General features: G+C 37.3%; 1 protein-coding gene across 5 annotated transcripts in view; it reads left to right on the top strand.

Moving 5' to 3' along the window:
- Positions 1 to 10,164, top strand: part of nrcama (neuronal cell adhesion molecule a) — a 146,651-nt gene extending 136,487 nt beyond the window's left edge. For 3 of the 5 annotated variants that reach the window (XM_088922573.1, XM_088922572.1, XM_088922571.1), the window contains 4 exons: positions 2,843 to 2,998; positions 4,226 to 4,357; positions 4,450 to 4,528; positions 7,813 to 10,164. In XM_088922573.1, the coding sequence (XP_088778699.1) occupies positions 2,843 to 2,998; positions 4,226 to 4,357; positions 4,450 to 4,528; positions 7,813 to 8,047 (602 nt within the window). In that variant the 3' untranslated portion in view covers positions 8,048 to 10,164. The remainder of the gene's footprint in view (positions 1 to 2,842; positions 2,999 to 4,225; positions 4,358 to 4,449; positions 4,529 to 7,812) is intronic. The other 2 variants (XM_088922574.1, XM_088922575.1) reach the window with 1 other exon arrangement.
- Positions 10,165 to 20,911: the final 10,747 nt, after the last annotated feature.

The raw sequence follows: 20,911 nt of genomic DNA, 5'->3' as shown, positions 1-20,911 counted from the left end.
TTTTCTGGCATCTGAGTGGGCTACAACACTTGTCCATTTGTACACTTGTAGCCAAGGCTATCAATCACAACTGGACTGTACATATGGACATGAGGAGGGCATGATAAAGATAGCTGAGGAATCCTTGGTCTGTTGCAAAACAGCACTTTTAAAGGAATATCTGCAGTGATGCACAGAGCAGGTAGAAACAATGTCTGTCCTCCAATTTGCATTTAATCCCTTGCTGTTTTATCTCTTGATCTGAAAAGGAGCAGTATGTCTCCAAACATGTACTGTACACGTTTCTCCACCTCTGTGTGGTTAATGAGTTTTTTGGTAGGCTAACTCTGGTTTTCAAGGGACATCCATAGCCCTGTAGAATTCATGGGAGCTTTCCCATAAGCTTCTGATCAACTGGTGATTTCACTTCTCAATTAATTTCAGTTAATTTAGATCAGCTTTAGAATGAAAATCAATATCACTCAACCCTTTTGTAAGGTGATATATTATGAGTTCAGTTGTGTTGTCCATCCTAAATCTTGTTAAATAATCAATTCATTTTTGTTAGACAAATCAATTCAGTCAAATTACTGTTGTTAATCATTCATCAATTCATCAATAATCAATCTACCTTCAAAAGTAGAGCTGCAAAGTGTCCTTGAAACAGTTTTTGACTGTTTTCTAGCAAAGTTGACAAAAAGTTACTTTTGTCTCTGTTATATGACTGTTCTGCATGTTTTTATTCATTTGGATAAAAAGACAAAGCTAAGGTTCTTTCTCACCTACTGCCAAACTTATTTTGTACGTATCTTGTGTACTCTTAGTATTTTTCCTGTAGCATTTAGCAGGGGTCTCAGACTCTGTTCTTGGAGGTCCTTGTATCTCCTGTTTTTTGTTCCAGCCCCCAGTAAGCAATTAAACAATTAGTCTTATTATTTTCTTTGATATACTGTAAGCAGCCATATCACCCTGCAGCTCTCAACTAGCTACGCACTGAAGCTAAGCAGAGTTAAGCCTGGTCAGTATCTGGATGAGAGGCCTTCTGGGAAACCTTGTTTGCTGCTTGAAGCGGTGTTAGTGGGACGAGTGGGGGGCACCCACCCTGCGGTCTGTGTGGGTCCTAATGCCCCAGTATAGTGGCGGGGACACTATACTGTAGTGGGCGCCGTCTTTCGGATGAGTCGTTAATCCGAGGTCCTAACTCTCAATGGTCATTAAAGATCCCCGGGCACTTCTCGTTAAGAGTAGGGAGTTATCCCAGTGTCCAGACCAAATTTCCCCCCTTGGTCTTTACCTTGGCCGCCAAATTGTCCCCATGTACGATTGGCTTGCCCTTGCCCTGCAATGGACTGGCACCATGTCCAGAGTGTACAGTACCTTGCCTTGCGCTTGTTGCTTACCAGGTAGGCTCTGGCTTCCTGCAACACTGTATGGTATAAAGCGGTTTGGCAAATGACATGACATTTTCTTTGATATACACAGAAGTTTTTCTTAAGATCTTTCACAGAGAAGTACTCAAGTACTCATGTCCCTTTTTTGAAAATTACAATTAACTTTTAAAACACCCTGAGCCTAGTTCGAAGTTTTACAATCATGAAGTTAATTAAATAATTAGACCAAATACATAACTTAGAACTCAGGTAGAACAAAACACAAAAGACAGCAGGACCTCCAGGAACTAGGTTCGAGACCCCTCATGTATAGTATTGTAATGTATTGTATTTTTCAGTATATCCAGGACCTATTATATATTTTTGCAAACTCATGCAGTGTTTCGGTTTTTGTAGGGGAATGGTAGAGATCCTTAAAATTAATTGCACCAAATTGTGCCCCTTGGAGTTTGTTTTTATAACTATCCACATGTTCAATAATGCAAAATGCCTGTGTTTATTGGTGTGTTTTGTATGGACTATTGGATATGCCATTTTGCCATAAAAATTATTTCTCTTTTTTATTTAACTAAAATATGTTGACTAAAATGTTTGCAAGTACAAAATATTTGTACAGTAGTTGCACTACAAAACTTCAAACAAAATACAAATAATTATGGAAATAAAAACCACATGTACATCCAAATATAGCCTAAGATTACTGTTCATTAAATTAAACCAGCGATAGTTGAAAAAAAATGAAATCCAGCAAATTCAAGTAGGATATGAATTTAAGAATTTCACTTGCCAACCCTTTCCAAATCCGAAGCACTGTATATATACAGTATATATTATTTAAATTATTTAAATTTAAATTAAAATGTTAAAGACACCCTATAACATTCAATTGTTTTATATATTATACAGTATATATTATACTTTCAGTTTTAATTTTGGGTTTTTTACATATATCTGATACTCCAAAACATTGAAAAAGTAAAGCAGTGGTTAATATCTCTTTCTAGTAAATTTTTTGGTACTGTATAAACATGATTTTATATGTCTAAACATTGCACCTGCATTCCAAGTATTAATGTATTAATGTATTTTTTTATAGATTTATAGAGAAAATAAAAATTAAACCTTTAATGATATAATTAATAGTCACAATACAAATGCAGAAGTAACATAGACATTATTCCTGCTTTATTTTGTTATGAATAATTTGCTGTTTGGCCACTGCTTTTAACACAATGTGTTAACTTGTCAGATACAGCAGTATTACTACTGTCAACCCCAGATATCATTTTAATCAGTCTCTAAGAGTAAATCTTAGTAAGACTGTCATAGTATTTAGTTAATAAGAACTAGACAATGAACATGTGTCAATGTAACATCAGTGATGATGCATTAAACTTCTTGATAATTCAGAGAACTCCAAATGTAGGTTTATTTCCTTTTTTCAAATTCATTCTCTTCCTAAAATCTTTTAGGTAAAGAAGATTGGAAAAAAGAGTTTGTAAATGGCTCTCAGTCCTTTTTGATAAAAGGGTTAAAGCCAGGAATGTCATATAAAGTACGAGTTGTTGCTAAAGATCAATCCGATGAAACAATTCAGAGTACGGAAGAGCTTATTATAACTGTTCCAGGTGAGGCAGCACTTGTCGGCAAAAAACAAAATTCTGCCTCATGTTTTCTGATAAATTGAATCTCCATGAAAATCTTCCATTCAAAATGTTGAAACGTTGATGTATTTGTGTTTGCTTGAATTTTCACTATTTACTAAAACAAATACAGTGCTCATGTGCATGGGAAGCCCTGTAGAATAAAACAAATTTATATTGACTACTTAATTTGTTAAGAAATCTCAAAAACAACTTTTTGTATTGCAAATTTCAGAGTTTTAATATTAACCATACGCTGTGATCTTATCAGGGTTTAGATTTCCTGCACTCTTAAATAGTGAAATTAGTTTTCTGCTTGTTTCTCATGCTCAGTTCATTTGCTTTGTCAGTAATATTTCTGTTTCCTTTCTTGAACTGTTTTTGTCTCTGAATAATTTTCATAAAAGTTATTTATTCATGTTGGTTACAGTAGCTTTCCAATATTGAAAGTAAAATATGAAGTTCAGAAGAAAAAATGTTCATATAAAATGTCTTTGAATAAAGGGAGTCAATATACATCTACAGAAGGCTCACAGTTTGTGTAGCTTCAGTTGGATTTTTAGATTATGTTGTATTATGTATTAAATGGATTCCTTTTCTGTATTAAACAGAGGATTACTATATTTAGTACTGTCTGTACTGTATTCTTAATGACCAGCTTCAGAATGTACTGTATAAGTACCTTTTTTTGCATGGAGATGTTGATTTAATATGGGGATCAGACATACAGTATTAGTGCTGACTTGATATTTTAAATCAAACAGTGTAACAAGCTGCTTATGCAGAGATGTTTCTGATAACATCATCTTTTCAATATTTTATGTTGCCTGGCATGGACCCTTTCATGCATGTTTTTGATATTTCTTTTGTAATTATTAACCCATTGACTTTTCCATTGTGCACACAAAGCATATACTGCCAAGTATATTTTTAAGGGACTTTAAAGGGACAAGAAGGATTATTTTTACATGTCAAATCTATGTACCGTATTGCTTTCTGTATGTTTAAGGTACTGTCTGACGATTGTAATTCTGTTTATTAACACTGCCACTGTGTGTGGAAATGAGGATTTTAAATACAAAGTAATTTAGTGAATAAAGCTAATCTGGGAGAATTTTTTTTTCATTTCCCAAATGTTTCAGAAAAACTAATTTCTGAATTGAATTTTCTTTAACACATCTTCTTTGTCTCCTTTGTTTTTAATGTGTCTAGCAATGGCAAGTCGACAGGTAGATATTGCCACCCAGGGATGGTTCATTGGCTTGATGTGTGCCATTGCCCTCCTTATATTGGTCTTGCTGATAATATGCTTCATAAAGAGAAATAAAGGCGGCAAGTACCCAGGTTAGTTAAATTTCTGTATGCTTTGTCTGGAGTCTTCAACATGAAAGAGCTGTTTTTCTAGAACACACATGTCCGTTACTCTACTTTTACAGTGAAAGAAAAGGAAGATGCTCATGCAGACCCAGAAATCCAACCAATGAAAGAGGATGATGGGACATTCGGTGAATACAGGTGAGAAGTGCCTCTGTGCCCTTACAATACTCATGGAGCAATTTTGTACCAGCAGGTCTGGAGCAATGTGCATCAGATTATTTATTGTTGGAAAGTATACTGTACATCTTTAAACTACAGCTGCACATGAAAAAGCAAGCAATTGGTGGACTTTAAATTGATGACAGATTAAAGAAATAACAGAAAACATGCAGATCTTAATATAATGAACATTAAGCCTTATTTCAGCCAAAGCACAAATGTGTCATGGAATGATGTACTGCATCTAACTATATTGTATGAGTGGTGGACAACTCTTGTTTCTTCTGCACATGGCTTGTATTTGCTACATTGTGTTGTAAAGCCATCCAGTGATTTTCATTTTTTGATATTGTGAATTTTTGGAGCAAAACCATAACAAAAAAGTTATCTTGACAAAATGTATACACACTCCAATGAGAGGCCTACATATTTTGTTGTTCACTTCTAAATCATGTGTGAATCTTCATTCATCAAAACTGTTAACTTTGTATGAAATACAGTATGTACAGTATATGAGTGATTAAAATTACTTCTTTATACAGATTAATTAAAAAACACATATACACCACTGTGCAAAGTTCTAGACATTTTGCACTGTCCTATTGTTTTTTAATTATTTTTCTGTTTTATTCAAAAAACAAAGTTTTTGATTTTCTGCCGATATTAGCCTCTTTGTTTTCAGATAACTGAAAACAAAAATTCTCATTTCTATTTTGTAATATACAAAGTATCCTTTTTGGTTCATGAATGCTGGATAAAAATAAATGATTTTAATGACAAGGAACACCTGTCTGATTCAATTAGATTTTATTAGAAATTGTGATAGATTAGCTCCTTCTTATTAGCTGCATATGTATGCTTAGCTACTTTGAATTCTTTTGATCCGGTTTTTGTAGATCCTGATTAACAAATTCAATATTGATAAATAATAAACTTAGTTTCTGTTGACCCAAACTCAGCTATATTAATAGCTATCAAAGTTATTTAATTAGGTAAAAATACTTGTGAGGGCTGTTAAATTATTGATGTTCACATCACAGATATATTTTAGCTTCAGATTGTGTCTAATGTGTTTTGCACAGTTGTGTGTATAACATGGCAGTCTTAACAAAGTTACATTTTTTAAATGTTATAATTTAAGGCTTTCAGAACCAGCTCTTTTGTTTTGTAAGGCTACTTCTTCAATTGCAATCTTAAACAGTTCTTTTATGCACTTTACTTCTGTTTTGCTCTTAAGATTTTTCTCTTAAGCAATGTTCAGATTTACTTACTCTGTGGTATGTGATAGTCAAACCACTGCTTTTAATTATTTATCTTTTATATAATGTATTACATTTTAAATGTATATGTTTATATATAGTCAAGTGCTTTAAACCTTATGCTATAAAAAGAATGTTGTATATTGTGCATGGCTACTAAATTTATAATTTGCTTGATGTAAAAATGTCTTCATTGGAGTGGATTAAAATGTAATAAATATGGAAGAAGAAAGATACATTTGAAATATACAGTATATCTATGTACACAATACTAAAGTTTCTGTTTAAAGGTTTGCCTTTGCCATTCAATACATCACTTTAAAAAATAAGTAACAAATATTTTCTGTCATTTTCAAGTATGAAAAAGTCATTGTTGTGAATCAAAAGGCAAAATGTGTAATATAAAGTCTTTCTGAGTGTTAAGCGTATACAACAATTTCTAGAAATACCATCCCTTTAGCCAAACTGACACAAACTATTAGTCAATAAAGATACAAATAAAATACACTTTCTTTTGTGTTTTGACTTTACTGGAAACCTTTTATTTGACATGATTAAGCCTGTTTTAAGGTAATGGTTATTGAAGAAGTAATCAATCTTAAATGCGCACTTACCACTTAGCCACTTTTCTATAGATTAATAAAATAAAATACTGTATTAGATAAATCCAAAGAAGTGTACTGTAGGTCAAAATGATTGCAAAATGAAGAAAATGTTTAGAAAAGCTGAAAAACATAGAGTTTAGTAGAAAGTAGCATTATTCTTGATCACTTGTACTTACTGTAGGACCTTTTTATTATAGTTTTAGTTTATTCCAGTGTTTTGTTATGTTAGACTTTTCCTGTTTTGTAAGAGATGTTCAAGCACTCTGTACTATTATAATCAGAAGGGATTCAGTAGTGGCACCTACATTAATTGCCCTATTGTGAATTTTCATTGTATTTATTGTTAATAATCATACATTAGTAAAAGACAAAGACTTAAGACGTCAATGTAGAAATTACAGAGAAACAGGGGTTAACAGATGCCATTCTTTGAAGCTGCAATACAGTTTTATTGCAAAAAAACGTTATTACTTGTGATGCAATAATTGTGTTTTCATTAAGTATTTCATGGCAGATTGTGGGGTCAGGACTGACAGGAATAAGAATTCACTTTTCCTCTTAGACAACTTTCATTTGTTCCTTCTGCATTCTTTATAATGGGAAATATAGGTCACTTGAAAGGTAAGGAGGTAACTGCAAGTCTGGCATGCGCAACATGATACACATGACTATGCAGTCAGTGGTGTCTGCCTAATATTAATGGCACTTGGAAAAGCTTTTTTAAAATCGCTTAAGTGATACTTATGCATCATTCACTGCCATGAACCATCTCTGGCTATCATTATTATAGTTAACATGGACTAACTGTCAGCCAAAAACAGCTTTTTTGTTTTGGCAGTTACTTGGTCCTCTGGTTGTTTGTTATTATTTTTGGGCTGAAGTCATGCTTTGTAATTTATTTGCATCACTGCGTTGGATTTTCATTTTTCATTGTCAATAAAGGTTTTGGTGAAAAAGTGTTTGATGACAATACACAGCTAGCATCTTTCATAAAATCATTGACTTGTTAGCATTTACTGGCTTACAGGGGAAATCAAAATAAAGTGAACAAAAATGAAAATAGTTCCCTGTTTCATGATGAAATCCAACCACTCTCACTGTTGGATTAATCACTTTTGTTTTCTGTCCATTAAGTGTTGGGTTTTATTAATCAAGGTTTAACCAAATATCATCATAAAATAGGGAAATGGATTAAATTTGCATTGTTTTCTAAAAGCATGTCTGAGCCACACTCTAATTCAAGTCATTGCAGAATATATTTTAACGTATTTATGTATAATAAAGGACATGCATACTGTATCTAATGTATATTGGTGGCATGTTTTTTTTGCCTTTTTTGCTCCATTGAAAACAGAAAGAAATTGACACCTAAAATGGCTGAATATTATTTGTTTCGTAGTGACACAGAAGACCATAAACCATTAAAAGGAAGCCGGACTCCTTCCAATGGGACAGTTAAGAAAGAGGACAGTGACGACAGTTTAGTTGACTACGGAGAAGGCGGAGAAGGACAGTTCAACGAAGATGGATCTTTTATTGGACAGTATAGCGGAAAGAAGGAAAAGGATACCGCAGAAGGAAATGAGAGTTCTGAAGCTCCTTCTCCAGTTAATGCAATGAACTCCTTTGTGTAATCTGGAAGTTGGAACTTCTCAAGTGACTGTACACGTTCATTTCACAGGCTGTTCCATTACACTGTGACCTGCCACTACATGCACATAATGTATGAAACCATGACAAGAGAAATAGGCTAGGTGCTCTAAGAGAACATAAAAGCAATATGGAGAATGTACGGCAAGAATAGGCAGACTGCCTAACATGTTTGGTGATAAAGAGAACTGGGATGTGTTTTTGTTCTGTTATTCTTTGCATAAATATATTTTTTTCTAATCATAATGAATTGGCAAGTAAACTGCATAAAACCCAACATCTTTCATCTGCTTCTAATATAGTGCATGAGAATAATAACTAAAAATAATCTTCTATCACACATTATAGCACACAAAGAAAAACGTAGTGTATGCAGTTAAAGCAGTGGATTCATTTTTGACTATACAGTGCACATCTGAATTACTGGGTATGAATTTTGTTTTATTGTCAAAGTGTTATATTGGTATTATATTAAAAAAGGCATCAATGTCTTTGTGGACATTGCTTTGGAAATTGTGACTAAATGTATAGCTATTATTATATGTCTTTTTGCAAGACAGGAGCTGTTTGTATATAATTGCAGAAAAAAAATATATATAGATTGGAAATTGAGGATGTATGTTTATGCATAGGGCTCTGATCTTATAGTACTTGTAGTCACCTTAATATTTTAAAGATTCAGCATATTCTCACAAATATACCAAGACTTGGGTCAGTGTAGTAATTTTTTTCAACAGAGATTTTTCATATTGCAATTGCACTAATTAAAAAGGATGCTCAAACAACCTAAAAATATCAAAAACCATTAACATAACACACTGATTTTTGCTACTGTATTTGCAATTCCAACCAACAAGGCAGCCAGTGATGTAAAGGTGTTTTTTTTTAAATGTGTGTGTTAATGTTTCAGAGTCCTGCCTTTAGCATTGAACAAAAAGTCTGCTTACTGTATGTCCGCTCAAATGTTTAAAACAAAACAATTGTCTCTCTTCTTGCAGTCTCACAAAATGGGTGGTGAGCGTCCTTCAGTGAATAGTGCCTTTGTAGACAGTATTATTTCTAGATTCATTCACAAAAAAGCTTCATTTTGGTTAAAGGAAAATAGAAGAAAACATCTTAGCATGTGCTTCTTAACTATTATGGCTGCACATGATACTTTTTTTTACTATCAGTAACTAAAATAATTAACCATAAAAGGTACTTAGTATATCCATTCCATTATTCGATTATAGGGAAACTATTAATGTAGTTTCCCTTGCTTTGTCAATTACATACTGTAGCAGCTTTAATGTCTGAGAAGTACAGTAGCTGCTCATTATTTTCTGTTTATTCTCATTTTCAAAAACACCTCTGCAATGGAGCAATATTGGAAACACACAAAATGTTGGCATCTTACCAAATGCTTCCTCAACTTCCATTTGCACACAGGAGAACTGGGAAGTTCGGTCACAAAGATTAAAAATTCAATTAGGCCTAAAACTTGTAATCCTTGTAGAAATGCCAAGAGCCTTGTGAGTGAAAATACTGGAATTTCATAATTTGGGTGTTCATAACTTGCATCAAGTTTACATTTAATTTTATGCTTTTGTGTGTAGATATTTTGTTGAATTTGTAAATATACCCTAATTTGCTGTAGACTCATTAGGCCTAATATGTACTGTGTATGAAATACTTTGGCCAGTGAAGTGCATTGTATTGAATATTATCTACTATACAGTTTCCTTTGCTGTGAATTTGTAAATTTGTAACTCACAAAATGCAAGTCTTTCAAAGGTTTCTCACTAGCTCTAAAGCAGGTTAGAGAACACAGTATGACTTCCAAATTGTATTTTTTGTTAGTTGTAAAATGTTTCTTTCTGACCTTGATGCACCTTTTCATCATTATAGAAACCAACTCCACAAAGGCCTCCAGAAACAAAAGCACGCCAAAGTGCTAATTCCTCTTGAAATTGCAGTTCTGTTACTGTAGGTATGAAATGCCATTCTGGTTAATGTGGATGCTGAATGAGACTGTGCATGAAAGGCTGCCAAATTGGTTATTCAGTAATATCGCAAGATTATTTTGTATTTGAATCAAAATAAATGTGGTTTCAGGATTTCACTAACAATTTATTTATCTTTTATTTGTTTCTTAAATGGCTATTATTCAACATTCATTGGGAAATCTTTTATTCTGTGTAAACCAAAACAATATTTAAAAAGAACTACAACCTTACATCCTTTCTTGAGCTTAATATTTAAGGTATTTAAGCTTTTTTAATTCATTATAGAGAAATATACTGTACTCTAGAATGAGTAAATATAATTTATAGATTCTGATAAGACAAACTATAATAGAACATTCTATTAAATAAAAAAGTTAAATAATGGTAGGGGTGCAGTGTGTCTCGGTAATAATAAACACTTCAGCTTAATTAGTATGGTAAAAAGGAGCAGAAAACAATATACAGTATCACCCTGTTTAACAAATACTATACTTTCTGTTTACTAATTACTGTACATGACTAAAAATGAGGATAGAATGAATCTTGGTAGGTGTTTTCTACTAGAAACAGATTTTGGTGAATTGTAAAGTGGTTGGTGGTTTTATTAGTTTGCATTCAAGGTTGATCAGTGTTGTAATACTGATTTGGAATTATGGAGTCTGCCAGACATCATGTTGTTTCCTTGGGCCTTGCCAGGCATGTGAGACACATAGTTCAGGTGGGTAGCTCACACCTGAAGAAGGCTCCACGGCCGAAATGTTGTTTTTTCAGCATGGAATAAACCAATTACTTGTTCCCATGTGAGACACGTCTAACCGTGCATAATCCCACTGTATGCACTGTAAGGTCTTCTCAACGAGGCAGCTGGCTGCAGTTTACCATGGTAACCGGGGTAACAGACTACTCCAACAGAATGCTCTACCATTCAACATACATCACATATTTTAATGTATAATTATGAACTAAATGCTAAGTAGGATTCTAAATGGTGAAACAGAATTCACTTGGAACTTGATGTAAATTAACATCTATTTTCCTCTCAATCTTCGTAGTTTTTATTATAATATAATAGTGTAGCAGAAAACTACACTCTGTCAATAACCTAAAACATTTTGAATATCCTTATATGCAGTGTAAAGAAATCTTCTGAGGAGCCACAGCTGATAGAAGGCAAGGGAAATTACTACTTTTTCATGTAAATTACTGTGATATCAGGAATGCATTGCATTTTTAGTTTCAGAAGTGTTTTTTAAATGAATAAATTGGAGCAATATATGCATTTCTATAAGTCACTTACATTACTTTTCAGCAAAAACAATTTTTAATCAGTATCTTTTGTAACTGTATTAATTAAAACGAGACAGGCCATCTGAAAGGTAATTACAGAATGTTAGTGTCAGGAAGAGGAGAACAATGTTAATTCAATCAGATGTGTTTCAGTTAGAGCATAAGTAGAAGGAAAGTAATCATTATCTTGAGTTTTAAACATTCAGGCAGACTTCCGAATCTACATTGTTTGTGCTGTAATGAAAAAATAAATAACTTTTTGCATAATATACAGATTCAGTGAATAAGCATCTATGCACATTGTAATAGTAAACTGATATACTGCAAAATATTGGAAGACATTTTGAAATGTGTCACTGCCATTTTTGTACTAGTGTTTAACTTTTTACTTATATTTAACTCATTTTTTACAATATGCTGTGGTTTATGTGCTTCATACGGTAGTCTAACTTTTAAATATGGGGATTTTAGAAGCAGTTTTGTTGCTCCTGAAAACTGAACACTGCAAGGGCTTTATATGATACACACTGAAAACTATTCATTTTTTACCATGTAGGAAATATATACAGAAGTTATACAAGGCAATAAAACATATTTATAACCAACTGCTTAGAGCTCATACTGTATATAGATTTTTCTGTATGAAGAATCATTTTATCACTCTTCTGGTAAAATAAACGTCTAGACATATAATACAGTGATGATCTTATTATAGTGTGTTTTATTCTTTACTACCACCTAGTGAGTCTAAAAGCAGAAAATCCAATGGAAAACTATTAAATACATTGCATTATTTCCACAGTGTAATTGAGGAAATAATATCTGAAAAAAATATATAAAATGTTTTTTCTAAGACCTAATATCTATCGTAGCATTCACTTTGACTCTGAATGTTAGTGTAGACTAGCATAGAGCATAAAAGGAATAAAAGAATGAAAAGATGTACAAGTACCACTGTGCTCAAATGTGGAAGTATGAAATTTAAAAAATGTTTTCTATACATTTACAGGGTGCTGCATTAGGCTGCATGGTGTTTAACCATATATTTTTATTTACTAAAATAAAGCATTTGCATGTACCATTAATCCTAAGAGCCATTAGAACAATTTGGAGTTTTGGTAGAGTCATAGATGATATAGTAGTTAGGTTGAAGGTGACAGAAATAAGTTCAACACAATACAGAGACATCAACAATAAAGCAGCTGAAAGAAGAAGGCATACTTTGCAAAGGATGCAAAGACAGATGAAGTTTCTACTCCTTCCAGATTCCATGGGGTTTCAATGGCCTAACACCCATGATGTGTATAAAATCCATTCATAACGACTGGCAAGAGAAACGGGACCGGAGATGTGATCATCAGGAGTCCCTAGTCATGGATCCACATGCAAGAGCTGGTCAAATGATGGTAGAGTGTGTTTACTGTGACCAAGCAGTCCATTTTAGCCTCTTCTCTGCTCACCTTGCATGGAAACAGAAGGAAGAGATGCCCCAACTTTATCTGAAAAAACAAAAGGCCATCCCACTTTACCTGAGTGGATAACCGCTTCACTGAAATTGGCATCACTCAAATTGTGGACCATTATTGTCACCTGAGAATCCTTACAGTATAATATCTACATTGCTAGTCTCAGCGAGACCTGTCATGAAATCATGCAGAGGTTATCAGAGGGAAGAAGGAAGAAGCTACACATTTTTCTGGAAAGCTCAACGTTAAAGTGGCAACTGAGTACATTGTGTCAGTTTTGCTATCAATTTTACTCTTACACTGCAGTTCTGACCACCATCCTAAAAAACATAAAATTTTCCTACTCAGCGGTTTCAATGTGAGAATATGACAGGTTTCTAATGTATGGACAGGCACCACTGTTAAGGAAGGTACTGTATGGGGAAGGCCGGTTCCAGTGTTATCCTCCTATCCTACAAATCTCACTGACATCATCTTTAGAGAAAACTAGAGGTACAAAACAGCATGATAAAATCATTTTCAAAACAATAGGACATCAGTGACTATGACAATGTAAGAACAAGTGATCAAAAAGATGTCAATATCACACTGTCATGAGAGGAATAGAAGGCTGCTGGAGCAGTCATCATAGTAAGATCAATCATCTTACTAAATCTAAATCATCGTACAGGACAAATTTAAAAATTGCAAACAATCCAAATTGGTCTGATTAGAGTATAGCCCTAAAGCTCAAATCCTGCGTCCTCTTGCAGAGGAAACCCCCCTGAATCCCAAATGCAGTTTCACGACATCGAGTGACACTACAGACATTATTTTTGCCTCTTGGTAGATCCATGAAAAAAATGTCAAGAACAGTGCAGGATTTGTAAATGACCATAGCAGAACATTCACCCATTAGGCCATATACAAGATCTTATCAAAGTTTAACAGCCCTGGGAAATTCCTAGCTTGCTGCCTTCTTCATGACCAAAAGACTGACTCCATCCAAGGCGGCAGTTCTCTTACTTAACCTTTTGCCCTTCAAACTTGCATCAAGTAGTGATTGCATCAAAGGTGACCACTGGCTGAGTCCCATCGTGTGTGGACTTCTAAAAGTAAGTTATGAAAGAAAACTTATGTGGGTCCGTGGCTGGCAGACAAAAAAGGAGAGGAGAAGATCTGCCCCATATATAGTAACTCCACTGTGGCAAAGACAAGCGCATCACTAGATACTGTAGATGAATAGTGAATTCAGAGGTTATCAAAATATAGGCATTGCCAATTATAAAAATATTATCATTCTATTAATCAGTATGTTCTTCAGTTCTACATGCAAAACACATGCAGGAGTTAATGTGCTTGGCAATTCGGTATTTTGGCTGTAAGTGTCGCCAAAGCTGCTGCTCTGTGAGGAGAGTTAGATTGGCATGGCAGCCAGCCTCTGCTCCCCTAGCTGTCTTTCAGTGCCGGTTGCCATGGACACCAACTATCAGGAGACCTAGATCACCTGGAGGCAATTACCATTTCGCCTGTCCGGGTGATTGGGGGTTGGGGGTATTTAAGGACTTCTCAGACTCTGCTTTGGGCTCCATTATACAGTAGATCTTGAATTCTGAGTCTCCATTGTGTTCCCTAACTTTGTCTCCTGTGCCTTGCTTTGGATTCCTGACCTCGCTTTGTTCTCTTGACCATGATAGCTGGATCTCCCTTTTGGCTTTGTTTACATCTCCCCGTCTTAGACCCGGATTGCCCGACTCCAGCGCTATGACTTCATGCCTGCCTGACCATCTCATCTGGTTTGGCCCCTGTGCTTTTGCTTGTCTCCACCTCTGCAGCGTGCCTGCAGCTCTGCAACTGTTGTGTGGCTGCCTGGCAGTGCAGCTTGGAAACCCTGCCTGCTACACCATCATCCATGTGCGACTTTTGAACCTCTGTCCTCATGCAGCACTGCACTGCAGCCTCAGCACACCACTCACAGTTTCCCCAAGTTTCATCCTCCTCTCGTCCAGCAAGTACCTGTAGGTTATCCCATTCAATTCCTGAACTGCTGCTAGTCCCATAAGCAACAGGATCATTAATAAGATTATAGGAAAAATGTAATTGTGCTTGTGACAATGTGTTTTATAAGACAACCATCTAATTCCAAGCTTGAGACGAAATCATTAAAACACAATCTAACACTGTAGTTCATTTTTAAGATTTGTAATTCGATGTTAAGTGTAACATTTATTTCCACATTAGTGCTCTATTTTGAACTTTTATAATTGTTAGAACATTTTTACATGAGTCACTATAATCATTATAGATTTAAACATATGTTCATTTCAAACACTCCTTTTCTATGGTTTACCTTGTTGCTTCATTTAACCTACTTAATAAATTATGTGCACAGCAAATTTCCTTCTTTTTAGAATTACATTTACCCAATATTCAGTTACTTATCTGTTTAATATGACCTTATATATTTTTCTATATATTAGCATGCAAATTAATTAAAACAGCACCTGCTTCTGTATTCCGATTCAGTGTGATGTCATGAGCTCAAACCAGTGCAACATTCTGGAAAATGTGCCAATAAACTCTTTGACTACATAATATAATTATTATAATAATTAACTAATACTTCAGGGAAAATGCCACGAGTACCTGCTGTGCAGTGCCACAGGTGGAATAGCAAGAAGAGATCCAAGCACAGGGCTTCAGGTATCTCCAAAGTTATTCAGGGAGAGTCTAGGCTGGGGTGCTTCTGGCAGATTTGCTGTCAGATTAACAGCTGTCCAGGGTTTCAAGCAGATGGGGTATACAGCACCAGATTTACCTGAGTCTTCCAATCAGCCAGGCTGCTCAGGGTTATAAGACAGGTAAGTGAGGCTGCCTGGTCTCCTGGAAGAGGGAGACTAAACACAGCTGTCCGAGGTTTCAGGCTGGTGAGTTAGGCTGCCTGGGTTCCAACCAGAAGAGACTGATATTTTAAGTGGTGTTTGACAGAGGTCTGCTCTTCGTTTGGACAGACATGAAGCTGATCACCATTGGCTGTCAGGTGGTCAATGTCAGAGCTCCAAAAAAACCATGAATCAAGTCTTTCTGTGGTTGTTAATTAGAGGCTTGATTAGTACATTGTCTGCTTGATTGAAAGGCAGATGGAGAAACAGACAAGCAGCCTTCTGAAGAGTGAGCACTAGTGTCAATGCTGGACAACTGCAGGTAGCAAGCCACTCTCAGCCCAAGCATGACACAGGCTGCAGATGACTTTTAAAAATATACTGTATGCAGTTACTTGGATAAGAATTAATTGATTTGAAGGAGTGCATCTGTACTTTCTAGAAATTGTCACAGCTATAGGTGTCACGCAGAAAATTTAAATTCAGGTTCTTGTATTTTTTAATCTTTTATCTGTAATCCAGCTGATTGGTTAAAGAATTATTGCTGGACTGATGAGTGTCTACTCGTAAGAATGAAAACGCAGTATAGAAAAATACCTCAAAGCCACTGGAAGTCACCATGGAGCATCTTAACACAGAGACACCACCAGCTACAGTATAATGATATTCTCGTGAGATAACATGGGAAGCTAAATTCAGCATTTAAGGTAGAATATTAAAAAAAAATCTGGAGCTGAAAGAAACAAGTCAGGAAACTCAAATAACCCAATAGGACAAAAAATGGGGGAGCAATATAGACAAACAACTTTCCAACCCCACGTGATCCAGAAAACACAGGCCTTTGAGCAATGATGCTTTCAGCTGATGGAAGGACAAGTAGAAAGATGTCTCCAGCCTAACTTCAGTGAAGGGAAAAACAAAAAGTTTGATGACTAGAGAGTCGTGCAGCTCAGAAAGTGAAAAAGAGAAAACAGCTGGAAATATGCCATCAGAGAAACCAAGTGTCAGGTCCGCCAGTAGATAGTATATTGGACCCTGTGAGAGGTTAGAGTATAGGGTTGAAGGAAGAGCGAGAATCCAGAAACCAAAATCCAAATCATAGAGCAAGTCTGTAGTCAGATGGAGGGCTAAGATCCGTTATCCAAAAGGTCAATAAGCGCTGGAGAGAATAAGCAAAGGGGGGAGTGGGGCTCTATGAGTATTCCTCAATAGTGAGCAAGGAGTAGTGCGGTTGAAGGGCTTAAGAAGGGATGAAAGTGGTTGGATACTAGATTAATTGCGGTGAACAATGCATGTTGGAATGTGGCAGCGAGTGCGTGGTTGCATGGTGACTCTTACAGTACCCCACCTCTCCTCAAGGGCGGCTCCTGATGCCCAAATTGGATGATCTGGAGATGTGCGATGAAAGTCCTTAATGAGATTACGGTCCAAAATGTCCTTTTCGGGAACCCAAGACCTCTCTTCCCGGCCGTATTCCTGCCAGTCCACAAGGAATTGCCGCTAGCCTCTGTGCCAGTGAGCATCCAGGATCTTGTTAACTGTGAAACGAGCCATCGTCGTTGAGTTGAGGGAGAGGAGTAGGTGGCTGCCGTCTGGAGAGAGATGATCTATGGTAAGGTTTGAGGAGGGAAATGTAAAAGGTGGGGTGGATTCTGAGGGCTGGGGGAAGAGAGAGGGGATAAGTGACGGGTTATTTAGGAGATGATCCAGAATGAGCCAATAAAACGAGGTCCCAATTTGTGTGAGGGTTGTCATAGTGGGAGGTTTTAAGTGGAGAGCCAGACAAATTGTCCTCTCCTTAGCCTAGGGAAGGGTCTTCGGTGGCAGTCAGCTATGGTCTTTTGCTGTTGAGCAGTCTTCAGGACGGCAATCCTAGCGTGTTTCCACAGTTTCTGTAGCATGGAGATGTATTGCTGTACAAAAGGAACATCAGAGTTGAGATGGGTGACTGGGATCAGTGATGGTTGGTAGCCTAGGGCACAATAAAAAGGGGGACATACCCGTGGAGGAGGCTTAGAGGGAGTTGTGTGCGTACTTGGCCCAGTGAAGTAGTGAAACCCAGTCGTCTTGGGAAACGGAGATGTAAGCCCTCAGGAACGTTAAGAGACCTTGATTTTTTCTCTCCACCTAGCCATTGGTTTCTGGGTGATTCCCTGAGGTAAGTGATTCAGAAGGTCCTAGAGCCTTGCAAAGGGCTCTCCAAAACCTGGAAATACTGTAAACTGAGGGCCTCTGTTGGAAACCACATCCTTCGGAATGCCATGCAGCCTGAAGACATGAAGGACGAATAGATAAGCAATTTCCCGGGCAGAAGGTAGGGCGGAGAATGGGATGAAATGGGCAGATTTGGAAAATCGATCGATTATGACAATTATGATAGTGTTGCCTTGACTTCTGGGAAGGTCGGTGAGGAAGTCTACAGAGAGGTGGGACCAGGGATGTTCAGGGACAGGGAGAGGTTGGAGGAGGCCTGCCTTCTTCAGACGTGGAGACTTGATCCTGGCGCATACAGGACATGCCTTCACATATTGCGTGATGTTGTCCTTTAGGGATGGCCACCATAAGTCCCTGGAGATTAATTCTAGGGTACAATTAATACCAGGGTATCCGGCAACAGAGCTCGCTGTATCACCTGCAAGTATATATCTAACACCAAACTCATTCAAGGCCCCTCAGGACAATTCTGGATCACTCAGATGGCATCTTTTACCTCTAGCAACCGTATTTATTGTATCTCTTGCAGTAAATGCCCAGCCATCTACATTGGGGAAACAGGAAGGAGACTGCTTCAGAGAACATGTTAGGGCTGTGAAGATTAAAGACTTCTCCAAGCCTATTGTTTCTCATTTCACCTCTGACGGCCATGATCACACTAATCTCTCTGTGTTCTCAAAGCTGGTTGTCCTAACTCCCACATCAGAAAGACTACAGAAACTAAAATTATCCTGCAGCTAGGATCACACCCTTCCCCATCTCTCAACAACTAATTTTCTTCCAAATTCTCTCTATTCATTGTAAGTTTCATTTCACACCTCTCTTCACCTATCCTGACTTCACACTACCTGATTGGCCACTCTGTCTGTCCCCTACTCCTGCCTCCTGCTCCTCCTCTCTCCCAGCTTTTGTTGTCCTATGTAACATTACCTTTGCTTACTGCCCTGTCTTTCTCACACCTGAAGAAGGCTCCACGGCCAAAACATTGTGTTTTCTTTCCTCTCTTTTTAGCATAGAATAAACCTATTACCTGTTCCTTTGCAGCCTACACATGCTGATGCAGCTACCCACCTGAACTACTTTAATTATTACAGTTCCTCTTTTAGCATGATCATCTCTCTTAAGTGTTTTGATAAGCTAGCAGAGATGGGTATAGATCAGACTCTGATAGAAAGCAGATGGTGAAGCTGAAGGATGCCATCTCTTAACCTCTCACCTTGAGCCCAGGCATTCCTTGGGGTTGGGTTTTATCATGTCTCCTCTACTCACTGTACATAAATGATTGTATTTCACATTAAGATTCAGTCAAAATGTTCACGTTTGCTGATGGTAATATTCTTATAGGGCTTATCACAAACAACAGTAAGTCAGTATACAGGAATGAAGTAGCTGAACTAGTTGAATGGTGTAGCCTAAATAACCTGGAAATAAATATCAATAAAACAAACCTGTGGTAGACTTAAGGTGCGGCAAAGGAGCACTCTCACCACTATACAATACATCAACGGTCAGGCTGTAGAGGTGGCAGAGAATTTTAAGTTCTGCATTTTAAGTGATTGGCACTTCTATCTCCACTACTCTAAAATGGGAGGTTAACATACCCATCATGGTCAAGAAAGCTCACCAGGGGTTGGTCTTTCTAAGACATGTTGAGAGGGTCTTTGTGAACTATGTGAACTTTGTGCATGCTGTTTTTTGCTGACGCTGCAGTATTTTATAAAGTGGACATACAGAACTGGTTTGAAGTGAAATGGAAGAATGCTGGACACAAAGGCTACTATGTAATTCTGTATTGTGTTATATAGGAACACGTGCTAACACATTCTTGTGTTAAAAGAAGTTATCTTCAGAAGAGGACAATGATCATGATTTTGCAATACTGCCAATCTGATTAGCACAGGGAAGCGTAATAGATAACAGAAAAATATTTAAGAACTGTTCTTATTTAATTACTTTGAGAAAAATACACCGAGCATCTCTCGGTGTGTTTAACTCCCATGCACATGAAAAAAAACTTATTTTAACTTCTGAGACTCCTGACTGTTTTTTAAGGGGAAGCAGATAAATTCCTCCAACAGACAGTTAAATAAGTTTGGTGTGTCACGGTAAGCAATGATCCTCTTTAACAGATCTGTCATTGAGAGTGTTTTGACCTTTTCCGTCTGTCACGATCGTTACTCCTCCTCTTAAGGGCGCTCCAGCCCTTCCTCGTTCTGTCCCATTCCCCACACCTGTTTCTTATTCCAGCCCCTCTTTAGTTCCACCTTTAAAGCCAGACGCAGGCGTTTGCCCGGCGCTTCTCATTAAATCCCGTTGCAAGAGAGCCCGGGGTCCTGCCGTGTCTGGCTCCGTTATGGTTTTAGTTTCCTGTTCCTGATTCCTTGTCCCGCTGGTCCCGACCCGGTTCTGGTTTTTAACTACTTTGGATGGATCCCCTGGTCTTGGACTTTGCCTTCCGTTTTGGATTTCCCTTTTGGATTTATGCTTGGATTGTTTGCCTCGGACTCACTTCCCCCAGACACCAGCTCACCTTGGACACGCCCCCCTGTCTCCTGACCGACTCCTGCATGATATTTTTCCCTATTGTTTCTTCACCTTTCGGATCGTGTCGTCCGCATAGGGCCCGGAAAGAACTGTTCCTGACAGAATGAGAAGCCAACACTCGGGCCCCGCGGACTGCACATTGGCAACATGGACTCCATCCTATTTATTTATTTTTTGTTTTGTTTAGGGCTTCGGAGCCGCCCTGGAAAGGAGGGGGGTACTGTCACGATCGTTACTCCTCCTCTTAAGGGCGCTCCAGCCCTTCCTCGTTCTGTCCCATTCCCCACACCTGTTTCTTATTCCAGCCCCTCTTTAGTTCCACCTTTAAAGCCAGATGCAGGCATTTGCCCGGCGCTTCTCATTAAATCCCGTTGCAAGAGAGCCCGGGGTCCTGCCGCGTCTGGCTCCATTATGGTTTTAGTTTCCTGTTCCTGATTCCTTGTCCCGCCGGTCCCGACCCGGTTCTGGTTTTTAACTACTTTGGATGGATC

This window comes from Atractosteus spatula, chromosome 8, assembly GCF_055471065.1.
Source record: "Atractosteus spatula isolate fAtrSpa1 chromosome 8, fAtrSpa1.hap1, whole genome shotgun sequence".
Classification (NCBI taxonomy): domain Eukaryota; kingdom Metazoa; phylum Chordata; class Actinopteri; order Semionotiformes; family Lepisosteidae; genus Atractosteus; species Atractosteus spatula.
The sequence above is the reverse complement of the archived record's forward strand: the minus strand, read 5'-3'. Positions and strand labels throughout refer to the sequence as shown.